This window comes from Aethalodelphis obliquidens, unplaced genomic scaffold (genome assembly GCF_003676395.1).
Source record: "Aethalodelphis obliquidens isolate GAN/ISIS:26980383/991018 unplaced genomic scaffold, ASM367639v1 scaffold121, whole genome shotgun sequence".
Classification (NCBI taxonomy): domain Eukaryota; kingdom Metazoa; phylum Chordata; class Mammalia; order Artiodactyla; family Delphinidae; genus Aethalodelphis; species Aethalodelphis obliquidens.
The window spans coordinates 1236720-1261529 of record NW_020838065.1 but is presented as its reverse complement, the minus strand read 5'-3'; the positions used below and the strand labels follow the sequence as shown (position 1 = coordinate 1261529).

Genomic DNA, 24810 nt, shown 5'->3' with positions numbered 1-24810 from the left:
TCATTTGTTGAGACGTGGATGGATCTAGAGTCTGTCATACAGAGTGAAGTAAGTCAGAAAGAGAAAAACAAATATCATATATTAATGCATATATGGAACCTAGAAAAATGGTACAGATGAACCAGTTTGCAGGGCAGAAATTGAGACACAGATGTAGATAACAAACGTATGGACAACAAGGGGGGAAAGTGGCAGGGGTGGTGTGGTGTGATGCATTGGGAGATTGGGATTGACATATATACACTAATATGTATAAAATGGATGAGTTATGAGAACCTGCTGTATAAAAAAATAAATAAAATTTAAAAATTAAAAAAAAAAGACACTTGTTTACAGTAGGAGTTGAAACAAGATGCAGAGCATCACCTTGTTTGACCTCAGCTGGGAATTGCACTTCAGGTGACTCAAATTTTTCACCGCTCTGTGCATGTCCACAAATGACAGTGAAAGCCCCTTGAGTATTGGTTTGGGGTTACAGATAAATTTTAGCAAGAAGTGCAGATAAGCAAATACAGAATCTGAATGAGGCTCAATTGTACTATTTTTAAAAATTTCAATAGCAATATTTTTATTGTAAAAACTTTATAAATTACGGAAATAGAAAAGATGGAAAAGTCACCCATAATCCACTATCTTCCAAAAACCACTGTTACAAATTTTGGAGATTTCTTTCTAGATTTATTTTTTATGCATATGTAAACATATTTTTACAAAAACAGGACCATACTGACATGCTGGGTTTTTAAATAAATAAATAAATTTATTTATTTATTTTTGTCGGAGTTGGGTCTTTGTTGCTGCGCGCGGGGTTTATCACTAGTTGCCGCGAGTGGGGGCTACTCTTCATTGCAGTGCGCAGGCTTCTCATTGCGGTGGCTTCTCTTGTTGCAGAGCATGGGCTCTAGGCATGCGTGCTTCAGTAGTTGTGGCTCACGGGCAGTAGAGCGCAGGCTGAGTAGTTGTGGCGTACAGGCTTAGCTTCTCTGCGGCATGTGGGATCTTCCCGGACCAGGGCTTGAACCCGTGTCCCGGGCATTGGCAGGTGGATTCCTATTCACTGCGCCACCAGGGAATCCCCATCTCAACCATTTTTAAGTGTACAGTTCAGTGATATTAAGTACACTCGTATTGTTGTGCAATCATTACCACCATCTATCTCCAGAATTCTTTGCATCTTGCAAAACTGAAACCCTTCATCTGTACTATGTATGATTTTTGCCATTTTTAACAGATGAGAAAACTAAGGCTCAGAGTGGTCAAGTGACTTCAACATTCAACAAGTATTTATTAAGTGCCTACTTTGTAGCAAGCACTCTTCTAGGCCTGGAGGCTGCAGACTTGTCTAAAGTCATGCAATTAGTAGTTGGTGGAGTCAGGAGTCCACCAACTGACTCCAGAAACCCAACTCTTAAGCAGGATGTGGTCTTGAAGGCACAATGATCTTTTCAAAGGTCTATCCTTTTTCCAACCAGACTCTGAGGGGTGGTACCTGGGCAATGGGGCATGGGGAAAGTCATTAAGGAGTGTGTTACCCCTGCAGTTCTCACTGTCACTGGGGAGCCCTGCCACTTCCCCTTTCAGTACCACTGGCAGCTGTATCACAAATTTATCCACAGAGGCTGGCCTGGCCCCGACCCTGGTAAGACTACCCTGGAAGGGTTGGAGCAGGGGTCTGGGGGAGGTAGACTCTGCCCATCCTTCTGTCCAAGGAACCCTGCTTGGAGAGAAGGGGCTGTGATAGGGAAGGGCAGCCCAGCCTCTTGGGCAGAGCTAGGAAGCTTCATCTCTTTCTTTCTTTTTTTTTTATTTATTGAAGTATAGTTGATTTACAATATTGTGTTGGTTTCAGGTGTACAGCAAAATGATTCAGTTATATATATATATATTTTCAGATTATTTTCCATTATAAGTTATTACAAGATATTGAATATAGTTCCCTGTATTATACAGTAAATCCTTGTTGCTTATCTATTTTATGTATAGTAGTGTGTATCTGTTAATCTCATATTCCTAATTTATCACCCCCACCCCTGTTTTCCCCTTTGGTAATTGTAAGTTTGTTTTCTATGTCTGTAAGTCTGTTTCTATTTTGTATATAGATTCATTTGTTATTGTTTAGATTCCACATATAAATGCTATCACATAATATTTGTCTTTCTCCATCTGACTTACTTCACTTAGTATGGTATTCCCTAGGTCCACCCATGTTACTGAAAATGGCAATATTTCATTCTTTTTTAATGGCTGAATAATATTCCGTTGTGTATATACCACATCTTCTTAAACCAATCATCCATTGATGGGCACTTGGGTCACTTCCATGTCTTAAGCCTTATCTCTGTCTACAGGTGTGCTACCACCCCCAACTTCAAGAAGGATCAGCGATGTGGGCATACTGCCTGGAGCCAAAGAAAGTGAAAGGTGCCACACAACCTTTGGCGTGGCACAGGGCCCTCTCCCCGACCCTAGCTACTCTCCTGGGTATCATCAGATCTAAAACATATGGGACTCTGGGCCCACCTATCTCCTTCCCTCCCAGAGGGAGAAGTTCTAAGAGGGGGTAGCCCCATTTTTCAGGTGGGTAAACTAAGGCTTGGAAATTTGGAGGGCCAAGGTCAAAAGACAAGCAGGTTTGGGTAGGGACTTGGCCCCATCTGTTTGATTCAGGCTCCCCACTCTTTCTCCCCCTGTGTTCATCTCTCAGATCACTGCAGCAAACACAAACTCTGCCAGAAAGGAGAGACCTGTGTGAACATGCCAAATGGCCCACACTGCATCTGTCCAGATCACTTCACTGGGAAGCACGGCCAGAGAGGTAAGGAGATGCTGAGGCCAGGGGAGGGGCTGCTGGGGAACAGGGGCAGCCACGGGCCTACTGAAGAAGTCCTGTGGATTCCCAGAGATTTGGCATGGTCCCACACTCTCCTGAGACTACCCTACCCCTTTGTCCCCAGAGAAGTGCTTTGAGCCCCAGCTTCTTTGGTTCTTCCAGGAGAATGAAATATGGCACAGGCTTGAGCTGGCAGGTGTAGCCAAGTGCCAGTGCAATGGTCCGAATGCCCAGTGCAAGCCACTGGCCAGCCAGGGTGAGTAGATCGGTGGGGAGCTGGCCAGGGAGGAGGGCAGAAGGTGGGAAAGAAAGGCTGGCAGGAGGTCAGGTGGTGTGCCAGAGTAAGAGGGAGCTCTCTGGGTAGGGGGGGCGGGGGTCTTTGAGCCTAGGGGTGGCTCAACATGCTCCTTCTCCCAGTCTGCCGTACCAACCCATGTCTCAATGGGGGCAGCTGCCTACAGGCGGAGGGCCACCGCCTGTGCAGTTGCCCCACGGGCTACGCTGGACGCTTGTGCGAAGTGGGTGAGTTAGGGTGTCTGGGAAGCAGAAGCCCCGCCCCCACGTGGGAAGGGCTTGCAGAGAGGGAGGAGGGAGAGTGGAGAAGTGGGTGAGAGAGCGGCAGGAGACCGTTCCATACCCTAGCTGTAGGGAGCCTTCTCTCTCCCCAGACCACAAGGCGAACTGTTACGACGACCGCGACCACGGGCTCAGCTACCGCGGCGTGGCCCGGACTAAGCTCTGGGGTGCACCCTGTCAGCCGTGGGCCTCCGAGGCCACCTACTGGAATGTGACCGCAGAGCAAGCGCTGAACGGGAGACTGGGCGACCACGCCTTCTGCCGGTGCGCGGGTGGGGCAGGGCTGGGCGTCTCTTTCCGCCCCAGGGCCCTCTAGGGCTTCTCAACCACCCCCACCCCGTGGTTGCAGGAACCAGGACAATGACACCCGCCCGTGGTGCTTTGTTTGGAGAGGCGACCGACTAAGCTCGAATTATTGCCGCCTGGCACTGTGCCAGGCCCCAGCCCCGGCGGCGCCCCAAATCCCTCCTCCGATCCGGATCTCATGTGGGCACCAGTACTTTCCTTTGCCCTCGCTTTCGGCTTTGCAGAAACCTCAGTCCACGACCCAGACCCCGCTTCGACCCCTGACCTCAGGTTGTTGGGAAAAGTTAAGAATCCGAGCAGAGAAAGCACGGGACGAGCTACATTCCAAGATCGTGGGTCTCCCGGCCCTCAGCCTGGGCTTCTCCCACAGGCTGGTGCTCGCCGCCCGAGCAGCGGACTCCCCTGCCCAGCGCGGGCCCGGCGGGCTGTGGACGGTGGCTCCACAAACGGCTGTCCTCGCTGAGCCGCGTCGTCGGGGGGCTGATGGCGCTCCCCGGGGCGCACCCCTACATCGCCGCGCTGTAACAGGGCCAAAATTTCTGCACCGGCAGCCTCATCGCCCCCTGTTGAGTGCTGACCGCGGCTCACTGCCTGCAGAACCGGCGAGTGCCTGAGCGCTCAGCTCCCGGCCCTGGATCCCTAGCTCCTCTCTCCTGTGCCCAGCTTCCGCGCGACACCTGAACACGTGCCCTACCTCTACGCGTCCCCTACCTCTACGCGTCCCCGCCCACCTTTCCCCCTTCTCCCTTTCAGAGCTCCCCAGGAGGAAGCTGAAACCCAAGAAGGGGCTCGGAAAGAGGAGGGTCCCGCAGGATGCCTGTGGCCGGCTCTGAGCACGCTTCCTTTTCCCGACCCTGCCCCCAGACCTGCGCCAGAGGAGCTGACAGTGGTGCTCGGCCAGGACCGCCATAACCAGAGCTATGAGCAGTACCAGACGCTGGCCGTGCGTGCCTACCCCCTGCACGAGGCCTTCTCGCGTTATCACCTACCAGCACGACCTGGGTGCGTGGGGGCGCCCCAGCGGGGATCAGGGGAAAGGGTGGGCGGAGCTCGAAGTCCTAGCGTCCCGGTCTCATGCTCCTCCCCGCTTGGGTTAGCTCTGGTGCGCCTGCAGGAGAGCGCTGAAGGCTGCTGCGCGCACCCGTCGCCTTTCGTTCAGCCAGTGTGCCTGCCGAGTAGCGCCGCCCTCCCGGCCGAATCTGAAGCCGCGCTCTGCGAAGTGGCCGGCTGGGGTCACCAGTTAGAAGGTAGGCAGAACCGCTAGGGGTGGGAGGGAAACCTCTGGCCACCGGGGTAGGCAAGAGAAGGCCGCAGGTTTGGTACCGCCAGGGACAGGTGGGGCCGACCTGGTGGGTTGTGAGGACGTGCAGGGCCCTTGTCTCTGCAGTCTGCTTCTCCAAGAGCTTGGTATTCACTGTTGGGGGGCGTCCCCAAATCTGAGGCGTATCGGGAGAATCGCACTTTCTCTTGATTCCCTCTGGGCACAGGGCTGCAAGGGCTACTAGGACGCTGGCCCGCGCTGGAGCAGTAGGTGGGCTGGATGGGGACCAAGGTTTTGAGACACTGGATGGGAAGTTGGGGTGGGGTTCCGAAGCAGTCCTGCTTCCTCCTGGTTCATTTACATAACCGCTCCTCTCTGGCCTCAGTTTTCTCGTCTATGAAATAGTGTTAAAGGCAACTCACTCTCTCTCGGGCTTGTTGCGAGGGAGGCAGGAGATTAGCGGGTTTGGAAGAGCCTGGCGCAGCCAGGTCCATGGCTTGGGCGGAGAGGAGTTGGGAGGGGTGTGAGGAAGGTGCTCTCGGTTTGCAGGGCCAGGGTAATATTCCAGCTTCCTGCAGTAGACTCAGGTGCCGCTCATCCATCCGGAGCGCTGCTCCGCCCCCGACGTGCACGGAGCCGCCTTCATCCCCCGGCATGCTCTGCGCTGGCTTCCTCGAGGGTGGCACTGACGCGTGCCAGGTGAGCCCTTGGACCCACTTGGTGCCCTCCTCCAACCCGGTCAAGTGCAGACCTCAAGCCAAGGGCGCTGAGCCGCGTGTCCCCGACCCAGGGTAACTCCAGGGGCCCTCTGGTGTGTGAGGATGAGACCGCAGAGCGCCAGCTCATCCTGCGAGGCATCGTCAGCTGGGGTTCAGGTTGCGGCGACCACCACATGCCAGGTGTATACACCGACGTGGCCAAATACCTAGCCTGGATCCGGGAGCACACCGCTTCCTGACCGCCCCGGGACTCGTCTTTCCCTCCTGGGCAATTCTGGAATGGAAGTGTGGCTGAGGCTTGATCATGGATAGCAAGGAATGTGTTCCATTCCCCCCAGCGCTGCCAGCCCAGCTCCAGGCATGGCATAGAAATCAGTAAAGTGCTTTTGAAGATGCTTGAAAGGCACAGCTCTTCAGGTGTCCCGTCGGGAAATGCCAAGATAGTATACCGGTGCTCAACTTCTCCACACCCCTTCAGAGAACAGAATCTATTGAGATCTGATGCAAGGTTTAGATTCCTGTCCAGCTGACATTTACTAAGCCACACTGTGTACCAAACCTGTGCAAGGTGACTCCACATGTATGAAACTCATATTTTAAGTTTATAGAACAGGAGTTCTCAACCTCGACTGTACATCGGAATCACCATGGGGAGCTTTTTGAACCTATGCCCAACATCCACCTCAGGCCAATTAAATCAATATTTCTAGGGAAGGGGGGTGGGTGGGTAGCCATTTGTTTTGTTTTGTTTTTTTACAAACAGAAAAAAGTGAAATGTTTATTTGGCAGAAAACTTTTGAAGTTAATAAAGAAATGACAATAACTGGTACACACATTAATTCAAAATATTTCTACTAAGCACCAAATAGAATAGTTCCTGAACTTTTCACTAAGAACCTCTTTCATTACTGAAAGAATGCTAAAATGTAATCAATTTAGTTAGGTTTTTAATCAAGAAATCTAAAGCTGCCAATCAGAGCTTCTAATTGGCATGAGATGACCAGGTTAACAAACTTGAAATCAGATAATGTGATTAAAAACAACTTTTAAAAGCTTTGTTTAGGGCTTCCCTGGTGGCGCAGTGGTTGAGAGTCCACCTGCCGATGCAGGGGACACGGGTTCATGCCCTGGTCCGGGAAGATCCCACATGCCGCGGAGCAGCTGGGCCCGTGAGCCATGGCTGCTGAGCCTGCACGTCTGGAGCCTGTGCTCCGCACCGGGAGAGGCCACAACAGCTAGAGGCCCACATACCGCAAAAAAAAAAAAAAAAAAAAAAGCTTTGTTTAACTATATACTCCGAATGAGAGAATTCGTTGCCTCCGGCTGTGTACCATACACACACATACACAAACAAAAATAAGTACTAAGTTATTATATATAAAAGATAATAAACGGTCCCTGCATATTCAGAGGGGAATAATGCCTACTTCTCATGAGGAACAAGGAGACAGATTACTAACTCCAGAGGGAGAATCAAGCAAGGCTGGCAGAAGAGACAAGAAGTCCTGTGTCCTGTGGATACGACGGAGAGGGCCTTTGGAGGCTGCAGAGACCAGGTGGCGTCCAGGCCAGAGGGGAACTTGAGTGGATGTCAAGGTGGGTGGGGCAGGGCCTTCAAGGCTGGAGAAAAAGTGAGCCAAGACACCGAGTCACAGAATTACTGCCTGTTCAAGAGACAGTGCAGCACTTGGTGAGAGAGAAGGGGTGTAATCTAATGAGGGAATGTGAACAACAGAGAAAGGAAAGCCTCATCCAAGGAGACCAGGCACAATGCCGGTCTGTATTTCTCAACAGCAGACCAGGCACAATGCTGGTTTGTATTTCTCAACAGCGGTTCAACAGAGAATCTGAGGTGGCCTGTGCGGCTGGCAGAGGGTAAAATATCTTCCCAAACACCGAGTCTCCCATGCACCCTGCAGCCAGCCTCCCACCTCGAGGCCCCAGTCCCTTGGAATCAACACCACCCATTAGCAAGAAATTCATTAATGGAAAAATCTGCTCCAAATAGCAGAACAAACAAACAAAACTCAAAACTCAGAGATGATTACAGCAAACTTTAACCCTCATACTTCATCTATGCCCCTATTGAGATCAGGGTCCGCTCTGTTACTTAAACTGATTATTGAGGAAATGAATATCACTAGCATATCACTGCTCCTACCACCCCCAAAAGTAAATAAACACTACACAAAATATAAACTTACCCCAAATAAAAGTCAACATTATCTTAAGGATACTACTGGATTCCTATAGCACTAGGTTACTGCAGTACAATAACAGTTACTACGCTAACCTACGATATTATAATCCTCTTCCAAGCTATTTACAAGATATCCTCATTCTGAGGTTCTGGAAGTGTTACACTGTTGCATTAGACTCCTCTTCTTGAGGTAGTTCAAAGTCTTGAAAAACAGCAAATTTACATATTTTTATATACTGCCACTGATGGGTAAATTATCATAAAAGGCCTACAACCGAAATCCTCATCCTTTGATATGCAGATCAGATCATACAAGCTTTTCCCCTCAGATCATACAAAGTAATATAAAACTGGAAACAGAGAGATTAACACTCATTCAAAAATAAAAATAATAACAAGCAGCAAAAACCAAAAACATAAAAAGGAATCTGTAAATGGCATCACACTAACAGTCTTAAACTTTGCTAAAGACAATATACTTGGTTTACCAAAGCAATAAGCATTTTATAAAGTACTCCAGAAATAACACTTATAAAAATAGGGGGGAAATTTTAGATGAGAGCACAAAACTAAAATCATATTCTCTGGCAAAGAGTTCTCCCAAAATGGCATGTCTACAAGAAGTGATGTTTGACAAAACTGTGTTGGCTGACTCAGCCACCAGCTCATGTTCAGGTGGCTTTTCCTCAGGTTTGCTTCATCGGTGAAAGGGTATTTGCAGATGCCTGCTTGAGGTAGGCCAGGGAACCCTGAGGGATGTTGGCTGGCTTTTTGTGCTGCCTGTTGATGTCCTCCAGCACCTGCTGCCAATGTCTCAGTTTTGTTAAGTGCTTCTGGACCAGAGCACCCTTCCGCTGTAATTTGTTCCTCAGTTCCGAGACATCCTCTTTGATAACTTGCTCTGGTTTCTGGACAGATAACTGCAATCTTTTTTGGAGGAAAAAACATTCTGTCTGTCTCACAATATCTAGAAATTTCTGGATACACTGATCAACACCAGTTCGAATTTCTTCCTGATCTGTACCATTGACATAATCCTGACTCACCAGAGAAGCAAAGCAGTCCTCGAACAATGACTCCGACTCGTCCACCAAGGTACTGTTAGAAGTTCTCAGAATGCCGGGTGTGGCCTGAAGAAGCGAAGCCTAGCCCAATACCCCTGGCGGGGGTGGCGGGGGTCCATGTGGCTGTCCGGAGAACATGCCTCCCAGCGGAGCCGCCATTTCTAAAATGGCCTAGCCATTTGTTTTAAAACCTCCCCAGGTGATTCTATCTGCAGCGGAGGTTGAGAACCATGGTTAGAAGTACTTAACATTAAATCAGTGGTGTGGACCCTTAAGACTGATGGCGTGGAAGACCCTCACCCCTGCCCCAACTGTCACTAGGGCAGTGGGTCTCAAAGTGTGGTTCCTGGACCAGCAGCAGCATCGCCAGGGAACTTGTTAGAAATGCGTATTCTCTGGCTGCATCCCATACTGCAGAATGAGAAACTCTGTCTTGGGGCCCAGCAATCTGTTTATCAGCTTTCCAGGAGATTCTGATACTCCTAATGTTTGAGAACCACATTCTGGGAGTTGAATGGTTATCAGGCTGAGAGGTCAGGCAGTTTAGACATGGCACCTTTCTTTTTATTCTTAAACTCGTGTGCTGTGCTTGATGGGCCATTTAAGTGTTCGCTTGTTTGCTTTGAGAGTTATTTTGACTCGTGCGATTCCCTCATTCAGGCTAACTTTATTTTTTTTTTTCTGCTTATCACACTTTTATTGTAGAAAATTTGAAAAATATAGGATAAAAGTACGAAGAAATGAAAATCACCTGTATCTTACCATCTAGAAATAACTGCCATTATCTACTAACGTTAGAACTTCATCAGGTGTAAGATATGAACACCGCCCCACCCGCACCCCATTCTCCAGCGTAGGTATCCGTTCTGTGACCTTGCAGCCATCTCTACGTCACAACCCCGCCCCCCAATACGTCATAGTGCCCCGGGCGTTCCAGGTGCGCGGCGCAGCAGGACAACCCTCGAAAGTGAGAGGCGAGGGACGCACTCTGAGCTGGAATGGGCGACTGGAAAGGCTACATCAGTGCGGTGCTGCGGGACCAGCGCATCGACGACGTGGCCATCGTGGGCCACTCGGACAATCGCTGCGTGTGGGCATCGCGGCCCGGTGGCCTGCTGGCGGCCATCTCACCGCAGGAGGTGGGTGTACTCACCGGGCCGGACCGGCGCACCTTCCTGCAGGCGGGCCTGAGTGTGGCGGGCCGCCGCTGCTGCGTCATCCGAGACCACCTGCTGGCCGAGGGCGATGGAGTGCTGGACGCGCGCACTAAGGGGAAGGACGGGCGCGCCATCTGCGTGGGCCACACGCCGCGTGCACTCCTCGTGCTCATGGGCCGGCGGGGCGTGCATGGGGGCGTTCTCAACAAGACGATGCACGAGTTGATCCATGGGCTGCGCTCTCAGGGCACCTAGCAGGACAGCCAGACAGCGCCAAAATAAAGTCTGACCTGGGCATGGCAGACTCACCCTCCGGTCGTGAGGGGGACGGGGAGGGTTGCAGATGCGGAAAGTACTTTACTAGAAGATCCTTGCAGAAAGGGTATCTGGTGAGGTTGGTATTATGAGTCCAGAGGCTTCCCAGCCTCCTGAGCCCTACATCAGGCCCTCCCATGGGTGCCCTGCCTGTGGCCTAACTCCCTAGGCCAGAGTCCAAGGGCCTTGGTCCCTTCTCAGGGTCCTAAGGACGGCCAACCCGAGGAGGGAGTTCTCAAACCCTCTAACTCAGGCCTGAGCATCCTCTCCCACAAAACTTTCCACAGATCTGTGTGGGACATACTGCAAAGGAAGTCCCGTCCCCACCCTCCCACAACACTCACTAAGTTGGAGGCCAGGATACTTCTCACCCCCTCCACATGGCAAGAGGAAGCACTAGTGAGGGTTGTGAGTGGGTGATGGTGGGGCTGGTAGCCTGGAGAGCAGCTCTAGGGCTTGCAGGCCCTTGCATCTCCCTGCACATACTTCATAGGGGACAGAGGTGGGGGTGGGGAGGCACATGTTGCAGACCATCACAACTAGGTCTGGGGCCCCACAGCGTTCCTGCCTCCTTGGGGTCCAAAGGCCCTGGATATGTCCCTGGACTAGAGGGAGGAACTTTAGCACCCCCTCCCCACCCCTTGACCCTCCCTCTGCAGGCCTCAGCTCAGGGGGCCCTATGGAGGAGGAGGAATTGAAAAACTTGGGTGGGTTTAAATGAAGGCTGGTTTATTGCCCAAAAGTAGAGGATAAAGGTGGGAGGGAGAGTGGCTAGTTTCTGCGCCCTGTGCACTGGGGTCCAGGGCATGACCTCTCTTGCCCATCTCCACCCTGCCTCTCCTTCCCCGAGTGGCCCTGACAGGCCCCCATTTATCACTTGTTTTCTGGAGAACTGATTTTTATCCCAGAGAGAGGGAGGGAGGGAGGCAATGAGGTGGGTGAGCAAGAGGCAGATAGGGCACAACAGGCTCTCTTTGGGACGGGAGATAGTACTGCTGAACCCCAAACCATGGTCTCTCCTCCCCCCTAGATGGAGAGCAAGCAGACTTCCAAGTGCACAATGAGAATTTCATTTCTTTTTTTTTTTTTAAATCAAACAGTGTTGGGGAAGAGGGTTGTAACAATGATACAGAAAACCTGGGTGAGGATGAGGAGAATGGTATCATGGAGGAAGGAAGGTGGCAGGGAGGGGGCGAGAATTCAGCCAGCGACTCAGGCTCCCACATCTGTGCGCGAGCAAACAGCTGTAGGTCATGAACTCAGACTCACCCTTACTCCCACCCAGCCCAGTCAGAGTTGTGTGTGCACAAGGACACAGTGCAGGTCTCCAAACACATGTGCAAAGGACTCAAACCATACCCAAGTAACATGCAGTTGGCACGCACCCCCTCACTCCACCCCCAGGTGCATCAGTACGCATATGCAGGCTGTCACACAGGCTCACCCCAACATGCCCACATGTGCACATAACACTGTCTCTCAGTTACAAAAGCCCAGACCTCTGAGGACCTGTGCAAGGACAGGTGCATGCCCAGAGTACACAGACACACCCCTCTGCCCTTCTACCCCGGGCACCAGGCACAGGCATTTCCTGACTCCAGGCAGCAGTCTGGGCTGGAGCCTAGAGACGGGTGGCGTTGTGGTGATTGGGCATCGCGAGGCGGGGGGAGGGTGTGGCAGGGGGCAGCTCCTCCAGGAAGACCCTGGCAGGCAGCGGGGGTGAGCGGGGCTCGGGCCTGGCACAGCACAAGGTAGCGCGGGTGATGAGGTGGTCCAGGGGCTGCAGGGAGTGCATCCAGTGGGGCAGGAAGTCCCATGTCTGCAGCCACTTGGGCAGGCGCCCGGGGCTGCGACTCTGCAGCATGCTGACAAGTACCACGAAGGCCAGCAGAGCCCCAAAGGGTGTGCCCACACCTACCATGGCCTGCCAGCCTGCCATGGAGATGCCAAACACCAGCGACGGCAGCAGCAGGAAGCACAGGAGGAGGTAGAGGACGGCGAACCAGCGGTACTTGGCAGTGCGTTTGCCCAACGCCTTGGCCATGCGGATGGGCAGGCGCGTGCAGGGCACTGGGTACCACAGCAGGATGCCTGAGATGTTGAAGAAGAAGTGGCAGAGGGCAATCTGCAGGGGAGAGGGCGGAGGGGTGGAGGTGGGCAGGGGTGCCAGCTCCTGAGTCAGGATAGATAACAGTGGGCCTACAGAGTCTGGGCAGCAGGAAAGTCAGCACTTAGGGCTGACATTCCCCCAGTAAAATACTGAAACACTTCTGGACCAGTAGGTAAATAACTGCTGCCCTGAACTCTCCACATTTCCCCCACTGATCTCCCTCTCAGGAATTCCCCAGCAGATCCTGCCCAGATCCAGTAGCTAAAAGATTCACATCAGTTTCTGGCTCAGGAGCTCTGGCCTTCTGAGTGGGCAACATCCTGGCTTATCAGTTACTCCTTTGCTCCTAGAACAGCAACCCCTTTGCTGTCTGCCCCCCCAGTCCTTGATCCCCCAAACTGAGCCAGCACCCCTTCCTCAGAGTACAAATCCCTCTCACTCTTGTTTGATTGGTGTGGCTCTCAGTAATGTCTCTCCCCTGTTAGACACTAAGGTCTTGAGGGCAGCACCAGGTATACTTTGCCCGTATGGTTCCCATAGAGTCTGGCATAGCAGGTGGCCTGTAGTAGGTAGTCAAAAACTAATTTGTACGTGTTGTCCTACGTTGGGTCAGGCTCCAGGCACCAGTCCTAGCCCTGTCCTGCCTCTGGCCAGGGTTACTCTCCCAAGCGCACCTGGAAAGCACTGGACAGCTTCTCCCGGGGGCTGGCCAGTGCAGCCAGGATGGCCGTGGTGGTGGTGCCGATGTTGGCGCCCAGTGTGAGTGGGTAGGCGCGCTCAAGGCTGATCACACCCAGGCCTGGGGGTAGAGGAGAGGACATGGTCTCCCCAGCTCCTTCCTTCAGCCCTTTTCCTGTCAGCCCTGCCCCACCTGACCCTGCCTCGGCGTAGGGACTTACCGATGAGTGGGGTGATGGCCGAGGTGAATACAGAACTGCTTTGGACAACGAAGGTCATGCCAGCGCCCACCACCATGGCAAAGTAGCCTGTGGCCCAGGTGAAGGGGGTGGGAAAGTCTGCGAGCAAACGGTCCCAGTAGGGTCAGTGGGAGGGCATTGGGAGGGGGCGGGGACTTTCCTTTGGGAGGAGGAATCCATGTCAGCTTCCAAGTGGGACCTTGTCAGTCCCCTGCTCGACTGCGGTGGCTTTTCCTGGTCCTCTTTGATCTTGGATTAAAGGCCCTTCTCAGCCTGCTTCTATCATGCTTTTGCTCCCTTGTTCCCTCTGCCTGGGACATCCTCCTCACTCCTAAATATTCATCCTCGGGACTCAGCGTGGATATCACTGCCACTGGAAAGCTCTCCCTGACCCCAGCCCCTGGGCAGACTTTGCTTCTCCCTCCTCTGAGCTCCCATAGATCCATGGATGCCCCTTATTCCGGCGTTTGTCATGCTGCCTTTGCCAGTGCCAGGCAGTGTCCCAAAAGCTCAAAATGAGGCTTAAATGAAAGTCAGATGGTATCACTGCCCTGCCCAACCCCCCAAGTGCCCCTATTAGCCTGGATAAAGTCTAGGCTCTGAGTGCAGCCTGGGACCTGCTCTGTCCCTGTTACCTCGCTGACCTCTCCCTACCTCTCTCCACCTCACTGAGCTCCCACCACACTGCTGGCCACCTTTTTGTGCCACAGTCCTGCCCAGCTGAGTCCTGCCTTGGAGCCTTTGCACTTTCGGGTAGGTTCCCTCCACCCGAAAAGCTCTTCAGCCACATCTGACTGCTCCACATTTAGGTCCCTGCTCAAATGTCACCTCTGCACAGAAGCCACTGACCACCCATCAAAAGCAGCCTCTTCCATATTCTATTTGCTGTGTTTTGCTTTCTCCTTGGCAGTTACTGCTCTGTCTGAATTTATCCCCCCTCGATCACTTTTTTATTGCTTGTCTCTCCCTCTGGGCTGTGAGCCCCCTGAGGGCAGGAGCCATCTCTGTGTGGCTCACCTCTGTATCCCTGGCACCAGGCCATGCTTGGCATACAGTAGGGGTTTAATGACTATTAACTGAATCAAACAATGGCCTCTGAGAATCTCTTTGGAGCCACCTGCTAGAATGGAACCACAGCCGGAAGCAGCCACAGATCCCCAGCTGTCAGCACCTCAGGGGCCTCAAAAATCACCTCGTCCAATCTCTTCTTTGTTCACATGGGGAAACTGAGGCTCAGAGATGGTAGGGCTTTACCCAGATCACACACCAAGGCAGTGGCAGGACTCAGCAAGATCCAGAAGGGCCCATCCTGGGGCCTGCCCACCCACTGCTCGAGGCTCACCAGTGTTGATAATCATCTGAATGACCTTGGCCACCTGGCCCTTGAGCAGAGAGTTGAGCATCTTGACGAGGAGGATGAGGCAGGTGCACAGGAGCACCAGGGAGCCAGCCAGCAGAATGAGCCCCACAGCCAGGTCAGGCAGGCCTGTGTCCACGAAAATGTGGCTGCCTGCGGGAGGGTGGTGGTAGTGGTATCAAGCTTCTGAGAGCTGACCCCCTCAATCCAGCTCCTAGCCCCCAACCTTTGCCACCTCTTGGGCTCAGAGCCAAAGGCCTTGCCTCATGTCTCTTCAACCTCTAGAGCAGGGCCAGACCCAAGCCCAAGAGCTGGGCTGGCTGACAGCTGTCCTTCTGGGGCTGGAAGCAGCAGTGGCCAGGTGGGAGATGGCTCTGCCTCTGCCAGACTCTGCCCTGCCATGCCAGACATCTCCCACGCTGCAGGTACTCACATTTCTCCATGGTGGCATTTCCGAGCATCCGGCTGGTGCTGGCCTCTGCCCTGGGCCTGCGGGAGGGAACCTAGATTAAGAGGAGAGTGACTTAGAGAATTCAGGAAAATGCAGCCTGGGATGGGGGCTAAGGTAGGGGTTAGGGAGAGATGGGGGATGGAGGGGATACAGATGGTCCTCTTTTTTTTTTTTTTTTGCGGTACGCGGGCTGCTCACTGTTGTGGCCTCTCCCATTGCGGAGCACAGGCTCCAGACACACAGGCTCAGCGGCCATGGCTCACGGGCCCAGCCGCTCCGTGGCATGTGGGATCTTCCCGGACCGGGGCACAAACCTGTGTCCCCTGCATTGGCAGGCGGACTCTCAACCACTGCGCCACCAGGGAAGCCCCAGATGGTCCTCTTGACTACATGCCCCTGAATGCTTTGCTTGCCCTCTCTGAGTCTGTTTCCTCCAATGATGAAATGGAGTTGAAAATATCTGCCACAGGAGAATCTGGCTGTAGTCGGCCCTCAGAATATTCAGCCCCATCAACCCACTGATCTGGCTCTCACGGGGGCCCGCAGGGGCCTCCTGATCTGATGGTGTCTTGTCCATGTTTTCTTCTACCTCTCCTTGGCATTGGAGGCTGCTGACCATGGCCCACTTCTTCTGAAAACTCTCCCTTCCCCATCTTTTATTATCAATCCCTGTCTCAGGGCCTCCTCTTCACCAGCATCCTTGCCCTGTCCTCTCCCCTCAGGCACGTAGCCCACGTTCTGTTTTCCTCTTGCTCAATTCCTTATCTGGAGGGGGTGGAGCAGAGGGCCCAGGACCAACATCTCTTCCCTCCCCCACCTACTATCGGTGAAGAGGAGGGGGTTCCTGGAGAGGGCCCTTAAATCAGAAGGCCCAGGACAAGCAGGTAGCCTAAGTGAGGGGCTCAGCCTTGCGTGGGGGTGGTGGGGAGTGTCCTGGGCCTAAAGGGGCAGCAGCTACTCAGCTCCAGGCCACTGTCACTGTCCAGGGATTTAGCCCAGCTTAGCCAAAGGGCCTGATTCTACAAGAGAAACCACAACTCTGAAGGTTTAGATAAAATCTCCCAATCTGTAAATGTTGGCAACCACTTTAAGACATACTTTACAATTCTGTGAAGGCCAGTCTGGCCAGTCTGGAACCACTCATTCGTAGCCTTCTTGGGTTAAGGAGTTTTTTTCTTTTCCTTGGCACAGCCTGTGGGATCTCAGTTCCCCGACCAGGGATCAAACCCAGGCCCCTAGCAGTGAAAGCGCGGGGTCCTAACCACTGGACTGCCAGGGAATTCCCTAAGGAGTTCTTTTTAAAAATGCAACCTGGGCTCCTTACCTTTCCCCCAGGGTCCCATCAGTGAAAGTAGAGAGTGGGCCAGGCTTGGCTAGGAAGAAGCCATGTCACAAAGGAGGACTTGAGCGGCAGAAAGGGGCCCTTACTCCTTGGGCCCCAGGCAAAATGAAAGAGTCACAGCTTCTCCCCGTCACCACCATCTGCCTCCTCTGGGAGCTGATATGGACCCTGGTCCCATTCCCCCTGTGGGGTCTCCATCTCACACCCCTCTGACCTTCCTGGGTGCTGAGGGTAAGGGCTCAGGCGTGGTGCTGGCACTTGGATTTACAGCTCCTTTATGTTTTATTCTAATCTGTGTCATTTAAAAAAAAATGTGTGTTAGAGATAAGAACCATTTATGGCACCTGACTTTAAATCGGGGTTTATTTTAATGGCATGTACTCCCTTGAGGGGGGCAGCGTGCTCCTCTGTGTACCCAGTTGGCCATACCAGGGCCCTGGGGCATCCTCAAGCCTGGGCCAGAATTGCAGGCCGAGAAACCAGGAGAAAATAGTCTCTGATGGGCTTGATTGGAAAAGCTGGCTGGGAAAGTGGTGGTAACTGGGAGACAGCCGGGTGTTTGCTGTCTGGCAGATCTGAGTTCAAATCCTGCTTTTATCTCAGCTACCTTGTGCAAGTCATGCCGCCTCACTGAGCCTGTTTTCTCTAAAGCAGGAAAAGAAAAGAGCTGTTGCAAAGGTTACAGGAGGAAATATGTGTGAAGCACTCACGACAGGGCTTAGATCATGACAAGCCTTCGATAAATTGTGCCTCCAAATAAGGATTAGACCCCCTCCTTCCCTGGGCCTATCTAGTATCACATGGTGTATGAGTACGGGTTGACTTCCTAGGTCAGGATCAATGGCTCCTGCAGACATGCCTGAAGATCCTGGCCCTGCTGGGAAGGAACTTGGTGGACCATCCTGCACTGCACTGGGTCTAGGGGTCTCTTGGGGGAGGGTTCTCTGGGACCTGGGGAGGCTGGAAGAGGAGGAGAGGAGCTCCACTGGGGTCCCACTCAGTGCTGACAATGTCGGGGCAGGGCAAGGCTGGGGGCTAGGACTTCTGAGGTTTGGAAACTTGACCTTCCTGCCTGGGGTTATGTGGCCCTGGCTGAGCTCAAAGGGCCAGTCCAGAGACCCTAAAGTGCAAGAGAGGAGTGTGGAGGCAGCAAGAGTGGCAGAGAGGGGGTCAACTGCATTGCCAGGCTGGGTGGGCAGAGACGGGAGGGGAAGGAGCAGGCCCTGGGGTTTCCCTGGCCAGCAGAGGGGAAGGTGGGAGCTCCAGCCTAGATAAAGAGCTGCCAGGCCCAGGGTCTGGGGCATAGCCCCAGGATATGCCCATCCCTCCTGGGCCTGGGGTAGGTGGGGGTGGAGGAGAGGGAGGGGCATGTGGAGGGGGTGCCTTAGCCCTGGGCTCAACCCCAGCTGAGCACTCCCGGCTGTGTGACACTGGACAAAACACATAACCTCTCTAAGCCTCAGTTTCTTTGTCTGAAGCATGAGGTCCATAATGCTGCCCACTTCTCCCCAGGGGCTAGTTGTGAGGAATCTGGGAAGAAAGAGTTTGGGATTTATGTGCTTGCAGAGACAACCCAAATTCAGGAGACACCTCTGGGAACTGAAGCATATGATTAAGCTCACAGAGGGATGTGGGCTCCAAGAATCCTTCCCCTGGGGAAAACCGTGCAGGATGTGGGTGTGCGCAGTAGTCTCCCCTCCAGGAGAAGAGGTGTTTTAGGGTCTTTGCTTTTCTGGAAGCAGAGCGTGAGTGCTCTGCTAGCAGCGCCATCTGGTGGCAAAGAGGAGAATTGATTTTTTTTTTTTTTACGGCCACACCTACCACCCCTGGAGGTTCTCAAGTGGCTGTGGTCACCTGGTGGCATTCACGCCTGATAGGCAGAGTGGGAAATGGACACCTATGGTGGGATATACATCTGGAAGGGACAGCGAAATGGAGAGTCAAGAGTGTGGGCTCCAGATTCCACCAGGATTTTTGTCCTACCTCAATCACATAGACTTGGACAAGCCTGTCTGAACCTGTTTAAAATGGGGTTGTGACAATCCCTGTCTCCCAGGATGCAAGTCCTCAAAAGAAGCTGGTTTAAACCAGGTACATAGGGTTGACAATCCACACTGTGACCACACAAGAAGGTAATTCCCAGGACAGTGTCAGGACCCTGGAACATCAAGAATTGTTAGGATGCTAACAAACACTGCCTCTGGTTTTTCTTTCACCATCTGGAAAACCCCAGACTGTCAGTCACATAGGTGCCCTGGAGGCTGGCTTAGGCGAGGTTGGGCCTAGCTTGGTGAAAGCTGGAAGCGATGAGAACAGGTTGGAAGGGGCCACAGGAGACTCGGTGGCCAGAGGAAAAACGTGAGTCTTCAGTGCAGGAGCTGCCAGTGCACGTGGCTGAGCGAGCCACTTTCCAAAGGGGACTGTCCCAGAGAGAGGGCCAGAACAGGGAGCTCACATCCCACCCCCAGCTACTCTCCAAGCCAAGGAAATCCAGTCTGGACCCTGCTCTCAAGGGAAGGTTTCCCGGGAGAGCTGGGACGAGAAAACAGTGCTCAGGCGAGTGGTAGCAGGCTCAGCGGAGGAACCAGTGAGGACAGCCCCAGCCCAGTGAACTTGGGTGGGTTGCTTCCAGTCCCTTGGCCTCAGGACCAGCATCACTGAGGATTCCATTGGGTGAGAGCTACGTTTGCCGGTGCATCCTTCAAGGGGAGACCAGGTGAATGCAGCTGCAGGCAGGCAGCAGGGATTTCAGAGGACTCGAGGATCGCCACGGCTGAGGAGCTCCCTTCCACAGCTTGCTTTCTGTGAAGTTCAAAGTGTGTGACTTTGGTCTCTTTCAGGTTTTGGTGTGAAGTAGAGGGGATTTTGGCCATTCAGAGAGCTTGGAGAGGGCCCAGAGTGCTCATGAGAAGGAGAGATGTGTTAGAGGGGTCACAAAGCCAGCGTGAAAGCTGTCTGCATGGGCTTTTTGATGTCAAACTGCCTTGAACACTCAGAAGGACTGAGCTGGAGCTGTGTGCCACTCAGATGCAAAGGAACCTTGCAGGGCCAGTTGAAAGAATGTTCTCTGTTCACACTGGGATAAAGTCTGGGAACATCAAGTAGCAAGTGAAGAGGGTGTGCTGGGCTTCCGGTTTCCTTGTCTTTCATTCTAAATGGTGTTACTTCTTGTATGTCATAATCAAGGGGGAGCAAATACTGTGGATTATGGTTTTGATGAAGCATTTTCCTTTTTATGGCTGAGTGAGAAAGTGTGCTAATAGTTAGCTTCCATGTTAGCCTGGTGTAATGGCTGGTCCACGAGTGTCCAACTGATCCAAACGGAGCCTCATTCCAGGCATTAGAAGCCAGAAAGCAGCAGGAAGAGTGCAGCAGGACAAAGGGACACCGGCCTGTGGGAGTCTCCAGGGGAAGGAGCCCAATATCAGTACAAGTGTCTGTTGTGTCTCCAGTGAGGTCTCCATGGCCCACTTGTCCTGCTCCTGGACCAGTTTCCTGTTGGTCCTATTTTTCCCAGGCATCCTTATAGCACTCTCTCCCCGCCCACCTCCGCACATTACCTGGGCCCCCAAACACGGCAGAAGTGAGTCGTTAACCCCCCTGGCACCTGGGAGAAGAGAGAGCCCTAGATTGCAAGACCTGCGCTTGGGGCCCTGAAGTGGTAGGACAAGCTCTTGAGAGTTTCTTAGCCCCTTGGAGCCAATTTCTCTACCTATGAAACGACAGGGTTGAGCCATATCAGTGGTTCTTCAACTTGAGCGTGGAACAGGCCTAGAGGGCTTGTTGAAATGTAGGCTGCTGGGCTCCACCTGTTTTTTTATGATTTAGTGGGTCTAGGAAAGGGCCGGATAGTTTGCATCTCTAATGGGTTCCCAGGTGGTATGTGTGCCACTGGTCCACACTTTGAGAACCAATCTCTGGGCTGGATCGATGACATGCTAACTCTAATTGATTGGCAATGGCTGCCTGAAGCTGGTGTGAGGCTGGCAGGGTGTAGCAACATCTGCCCTAGGCACAGTATCACCACAAAAGTGCCCCATGTTTGTCCTCCCAGGGTAAATGATCCCCTAGGTCTACATAGAGCTTTTGAACAGACGACACTGGCAGTCAGCTGTCTGGAGAAGGAGTCTTCTCACTGAAGCCAGACCTGGGACTCACCTCCATGGGGTTTGGGTGGCACCAGATCCGGATGAGACTGTGATTTCTCAGGGACTCATCCCCCGTGGCAATGCTGGTAATTACGGACTTGTCCAGCTGTGGGTAAGGTGTGGGAGGGGGGAGTGAGGGTGGGGTCCTACAGTCCCCCAGCCCCCACCCCATGACAGCCCTGCCTCCACCTGAATGATGAGCTTAGTGAAGGGCTCTGTGATGATCTTGAGCAGGTCAGGGGCATCGTGGCCGCCGCGGATGTTGAAGGAGGCCACCACAAGTCGAGTGATGTGGTGCAGGTACCCGGTGGCAGCCTCCAGGGGTAGCAGGACCAGAACTGACAGCCAGTTAAAGCAGTCGTGCACTGTGGCCCCCGCGAAGGCCCTGGGCAGGGAGGCCACGTTGCAGGGCAGGCTGGAGCCAGGATGCACTCAGATTGGGGACTCAGATTGAGGGACCACCCTCCCCCGACAAGGACAGGCCCCTCACTGCTCCACCCCCTCACCGCCGGAAGTCAGTCCTGTCCCCCGCCTGCATCAGGGCCACGATGGTGTTGGTGATGGAGGTGCCGATGTTGGAGCCCATGATGATGGGGATGGCAGAGCTTACCTCCAGCACTGGTAGAAGAGGGCGCCTCTTAACTAACTGGATAAGGGCCACCCAGCTCCTGCCCCACAACCTCTCCTGTCAGACCCACTGCCCTCATCCCAGCCCCCAGCAGGCATTCCTGCCATGCTGCTGACTCTGCTCGGCCTCAGCATCACAGGTACATGGGGGCACATGCTGTGTGTTTACATGTGTGCGTACATGTGAACTGATGTTCACATATGTGTACTGCACCTGTGTATATGTGAACGAGTGTGTGGGTGCATGTCCACGAGGGCACGGGTCCTAAATTCAAATGTGTCTCTGTGCTTGTGTGTGCACATGTGTACACAAGTGTGATGTCACTTTCATGTGTCAGCTTGGCTAGTACCCAGTTATTCAGTCCAACACTAACCTAGATGTTGCTGTGAAGGTGTTTTGTGGATGGATTTGCCTCAACCATCAATTGACCTTGAGAAAAGATTAACCTCAATAATCTGGGTGGGCCTCATCTCATGAGATTAAAGGCCCTAAGAGCAAAACTGAAGCTTCCCTGGGGAAGAAGAAATTCCACCTATGCACTGCAGTATTGGCTTCTGCCCAAGAGGCCCAGCCTGCCTCACAATCACGTAAGCCAATTCTTTGCAATAAATTATAGATCTCTATATATCTCACGCAGGTTCTGTTTCTCTAATTCCTCTGGTTCTGTTCCCTTGATTGATGGAATGAGTGACTGTGTGGTGACATGAAGGTGAGCCTTCCTGAGGCTGTACTCGCTAGTTGCCACCCTTCCCAGCTCCTGGGGCGCCCCTCCTGGCTGAGACTCCAGGCCATGCTTTGGAGAACAGAGTGGGAGACACCAGAGCTGCCCATTGCCCGCGGCCCCTGCCCCCACTCCTGCTCTTCCCACCCCAGCCGCGCGTCCAGCATCCCAGCCCCCAACTCCTTCCCTGGCCCTGGTGGGCTTACTCACAGCCGGAGGAGACCATGCTGACTACGATGGATGTGGAGGTGCTGGAGCTCTGCACCAGCACGGTCACGAGGATCCCCACCACCAGCGCCGCCACCGGGTTGGACAGGATGGCATTGTCCTTGAAGATGTCGCCAGCCACCTTCCCTGGGGAGCATGAGCCAGCGTTGTCCGAGACCCTTCAAAACCCTTCCCTGGTCCCCTCCCCTCCGCCCTACCTCTCCCCTGAGGCTTCCCTGGGGAAGGAGAAATTCCACCTGTGCACTGCAGTATTGGCTTCTGCCCAAGAGGCCCAGCGTGCTTCACAATCACGTAAGCCAATTCCTTGCAATAAATCATAGATCTCTATATATCTCCTGCAGGTTCTGTTTCTATAATTCCTCTGGTTCTGTTCCCCTACCTCCGGCCAGCTGGAAGGCTGAGCTGAGCACGTCCAGGGAGCAGACGAAGAGGTAGAGGAAGACGAGCATCAGTGGTACCTTGAGGAGCGTCAAGCCAGCCCGGCACAGCTTCTGGGCCAACCCAGGCTCTGGAGAGGGGCCAGTCATGAGCACAGTGGCTGGAGGGCTCTGCCAGTGACTGCCGACACCCCTGCCACCCCGACCCAGGCACACCTGGCTTCTGCTCATCCTCCTGGGCCAGCTTGGCAGGCAGCGGGTCATGGTGCTCCAGAACCTCCCCGTAGGGGCAGCCTTGCTCGGCGAGGGCCATGGGGCCCAGGCTGGGGAAGGCATAGGCTGAGGTCCCTGGAATCCTGTGCAGGACTGGGGAGCGAGGCTGGTCAGCAGTTCCCTGAGGCCCCAGGTCCTGGGGAGGTTGGGAGGGGTGGGCAGAGGGGTGGAGGCCTCCCCACCGGGGCAGGACGTGGGCAACTGAGGGCAAGCAGGGTCCAGGGGTGGGAGCAGCACTCACCCTGTGGGCTGGGCACATAGGCAAACGCCGCCCCACACGTCATGTGCCCCCCACAGACTGGGAGTGGGGAGACAGCCCGGCTCTCCAGCCTCTCTCCGTAGGACATCATCCTGGGTACACACTGTGGGCCCTGCACATCAGGGGCACAGCAACACTGAGTGAGAACTGCTGTGTCCTGGAAACTCACACACACTCACACACCCATCCCTCCACACCCACACCCATACACTCACGTGCGCAAACACCCATGGTGTGTGATCACAAACATACCTCCAGCGAAGCACACCCTCCAACCCCACACACACACACCCAGAGCTGCACACTCAGGTCTCAGCACAGATTTGGGGATTCATTCACTCATTCATTCAGCAAGTATTTATTGAGCATCTACTCTATCTAAGGCACTGAGCTTGATGCTGGGGTACAGCTGGCTAAGTACAGATGCAGCTCCTTCCCCCAGGAAGCTCAAAGTCTACTGGAGAATCAGATGTCAATGAAATAATCCCTCAAATAGATGGAACATGGCAATGGGAGCAAGTGTTCTAATGACAGATACAGGTGTCACGAGAGTGCCCCTGGGGCACAGGGGTTCATCCTCACAAATGAACTTCTTTCCCCATCCACCCTTAGCCCCCAGCAATAAACAAGCACTGATGGGCCTTTCTGCCATGAATGAGGCTCAGACCAGGACTTGTTTAGTTAAGGAGGGCCCCCATCCTGTCCCCAAGTCTGGGAAGCCCTTGACTTGCTTTAGCTGCCCCTGAATTGCCACAGGAGTTCCCGGCTGTTGGGGTGGGAGTGCCCCAGTCTGCTTCAGCACCCCACCCTTCACCCCCAACCTTATTCCAAGGGCCCTGGCTGTGGGGTTGTGGGGCATGCAGAGCTGAATTCCAAGCTCTGGAAGAGCATGAGTCCGTTTTACTCTGGGGCAGTGAGCCAGGCTGGGCTGGGACTGAGATGTTATACGGGACAGGAAACAGAGGCACAGTAAGGACAGAGGTGAGGAGCCTGTTTCCTACTAAGGGTTGGGGATGGGGTTGGGATGTGGGGACCCTGGACTCACCTTGGTGTTCTGTGTTTCAGCTCCTGCTCAGATGCTCAGGGAAGCCCTAGGGGCCTGAGGAGAACCTGGGATCCTCTTCTTTATACCCTCGGGTCAAGGGCAAAGTCCCTGGAACCCTAGCTGCCCTCCCTCTGTTCCCCAATTAACCTCACCCACGTAGATTCCTCCCGGTTAATTGCTAATCGTCCGCTCTGCAGGGGGAGTCTGTGGACAGGCTCTCCCCTCCCCCACACAGATACTCAGCTAGAACCATGACCCAGACCCAGCAAGGAGGGCACAGATGCATCCCATGCCCCCAGGCAGAGACCTTGATGCCACTCAGGCACCTCATTCCCAGGGTCCCCAGAGATTCCATGGCTCTGGCCCCTTTCCCTCCTTCTTGGCCTGACAGTACTCTGCAAGGAGTAACACAAACACCCTTCAGCCTTGCCTTGCATCTGAGTGTCTATGGGTCTCTCTGTGTGTCTTGAGGGGCATTTAGAGGAGAGGGAGTGTGTGATGGAGGAAGCAACAGAAGACAAACCCA

The 24810-nt window shown here is 53.6% G+C and overlaps 3 protein-coding genes and 1 pseudogene across 4 annotated transcripts; 2 read left to right on the top strand and 2 right to left on the bottom strand.

The window, feature by feature from the left end:
• The first annotated feature begins 1029 nt into the window (after positions 1-1029).
• F12 (coagulation factor XII) lies at positions 1030-6238 on the top strand. Its single transcript, XM_027098204.1, is given in 15 exon segments — positions 1030-1815; positions 2248-2385; positions 2388-2421; positions 2705-2815; positions 2955-3086; positions 3248-3352; positions 3499-3670; positions 3756-3985; positions 4083-4314; positions 4577-4688; positions 4690-4714; positions 4810-4959; positions 5523-5620; positions 5622-5672; positions 5764-6238. Coding segments are annotated over 15 exon segments (2070 nt in total). The 5' UTR covers positions 1030-1503; the 3' UTR covers positions 5932-6238.
• A 2274-nt stretch (positions 6239-8512) lies between these two features.
• On the bottom strand, positions 8513-9115 carry LOC113615607 (mediator of RNA polymerase II transcription subunit 28 pseudogene; annotated as a pseudogene).
• On the top strand, positions 8892-10421 carry PFN3 (profilin 3). The gene is made up of 2 exons (XM_027098180.1): positions 8892-8987; positions 9662-10421. The coding sequence occupies exon 2, from the start codon at positions 9955-9957 to the stop codon at positions 10366-10368; it is 414 nt and encodes a 137-aa protein (XP_026953981.1). The 5' UTR covers positions 8892-8987; positions 9662-9954; the 3' UTR covers positions 10369-10421.
• A 1101-nt stretch (positions 10422-11522) lies between these two features.
• Positions 11523-24472, bottom strand: SLC34A1 (solute carrier family 34 member 1). Of its 2 annotated transcripts, none has more exons than XM_027098184.1 (13): positions 24285-24472; positions 23222-23375; positions 22924-23073; positions 22710-22838; positions 22313-22456; positions 21260-21371; positions 20943-21138; positions 20764-20859; positions 15246-15315; positions 14798-14965; positions 13438-13554; positions 13213-13337; positions 11523-12553 (listed from the first exon to the last, which is right to left on the bottom strand). In XM_027098184.1, the coding sequence occupies exons 2-13, from the start codon at positions 23328-23330 to the stop codon at positions 12050-12052; spliced, it is 1920 nt and encodes a 639-aa protein (XP_026953985.1). In that variant the 5' UTR covers positions 23331-23375; positions 24285-24472; the 3' UTR covers positions 11523-12049. The 2 variants fall into 2 exon arrangements, with proteins under 2 accessions (XP_026953985.1, XP_026953984.1); XM_027098183.1 differs by having other exon boundaries at positions 23222-23351.
• Between the last annotated feature and the right edge of the window lie 338 nt (positions 24473-24810).

Excerpts from the sequence above, each read along its gene's own strand:
- SLC34A1 (XM_027098184.1), bottom strand. The coding sequence starts at position 23,330 with ATGATGTCCTACGGAGAGAGGCTGGAGAGCCGGGCTGTCTCCCCACTC. Across the intron at positions 23,074-23,221 it reads CTATGTGCCCAGCCCACAGG|TCCTGCACAGGATTCCAGGG; the intron begins GTGAGTGCTGCT and ends CTCGCTCCCCAG. Across the intron at positions 22,839-22,923 it reads GGAGGATGAGCAGAAGCCAG|AGCCTGGGTTGGCCCAGAAG; the intron begins GTGTGCCTGGGT and ends GCCCCTCTCCAG.
- PFN3 (XM_027098180.1), top strand. The coding sequence starts at position 9,955 with ATGGGCGACTGGAAAGGCTACATCAGTGCGGTGCTGCGGGACCAGCGC.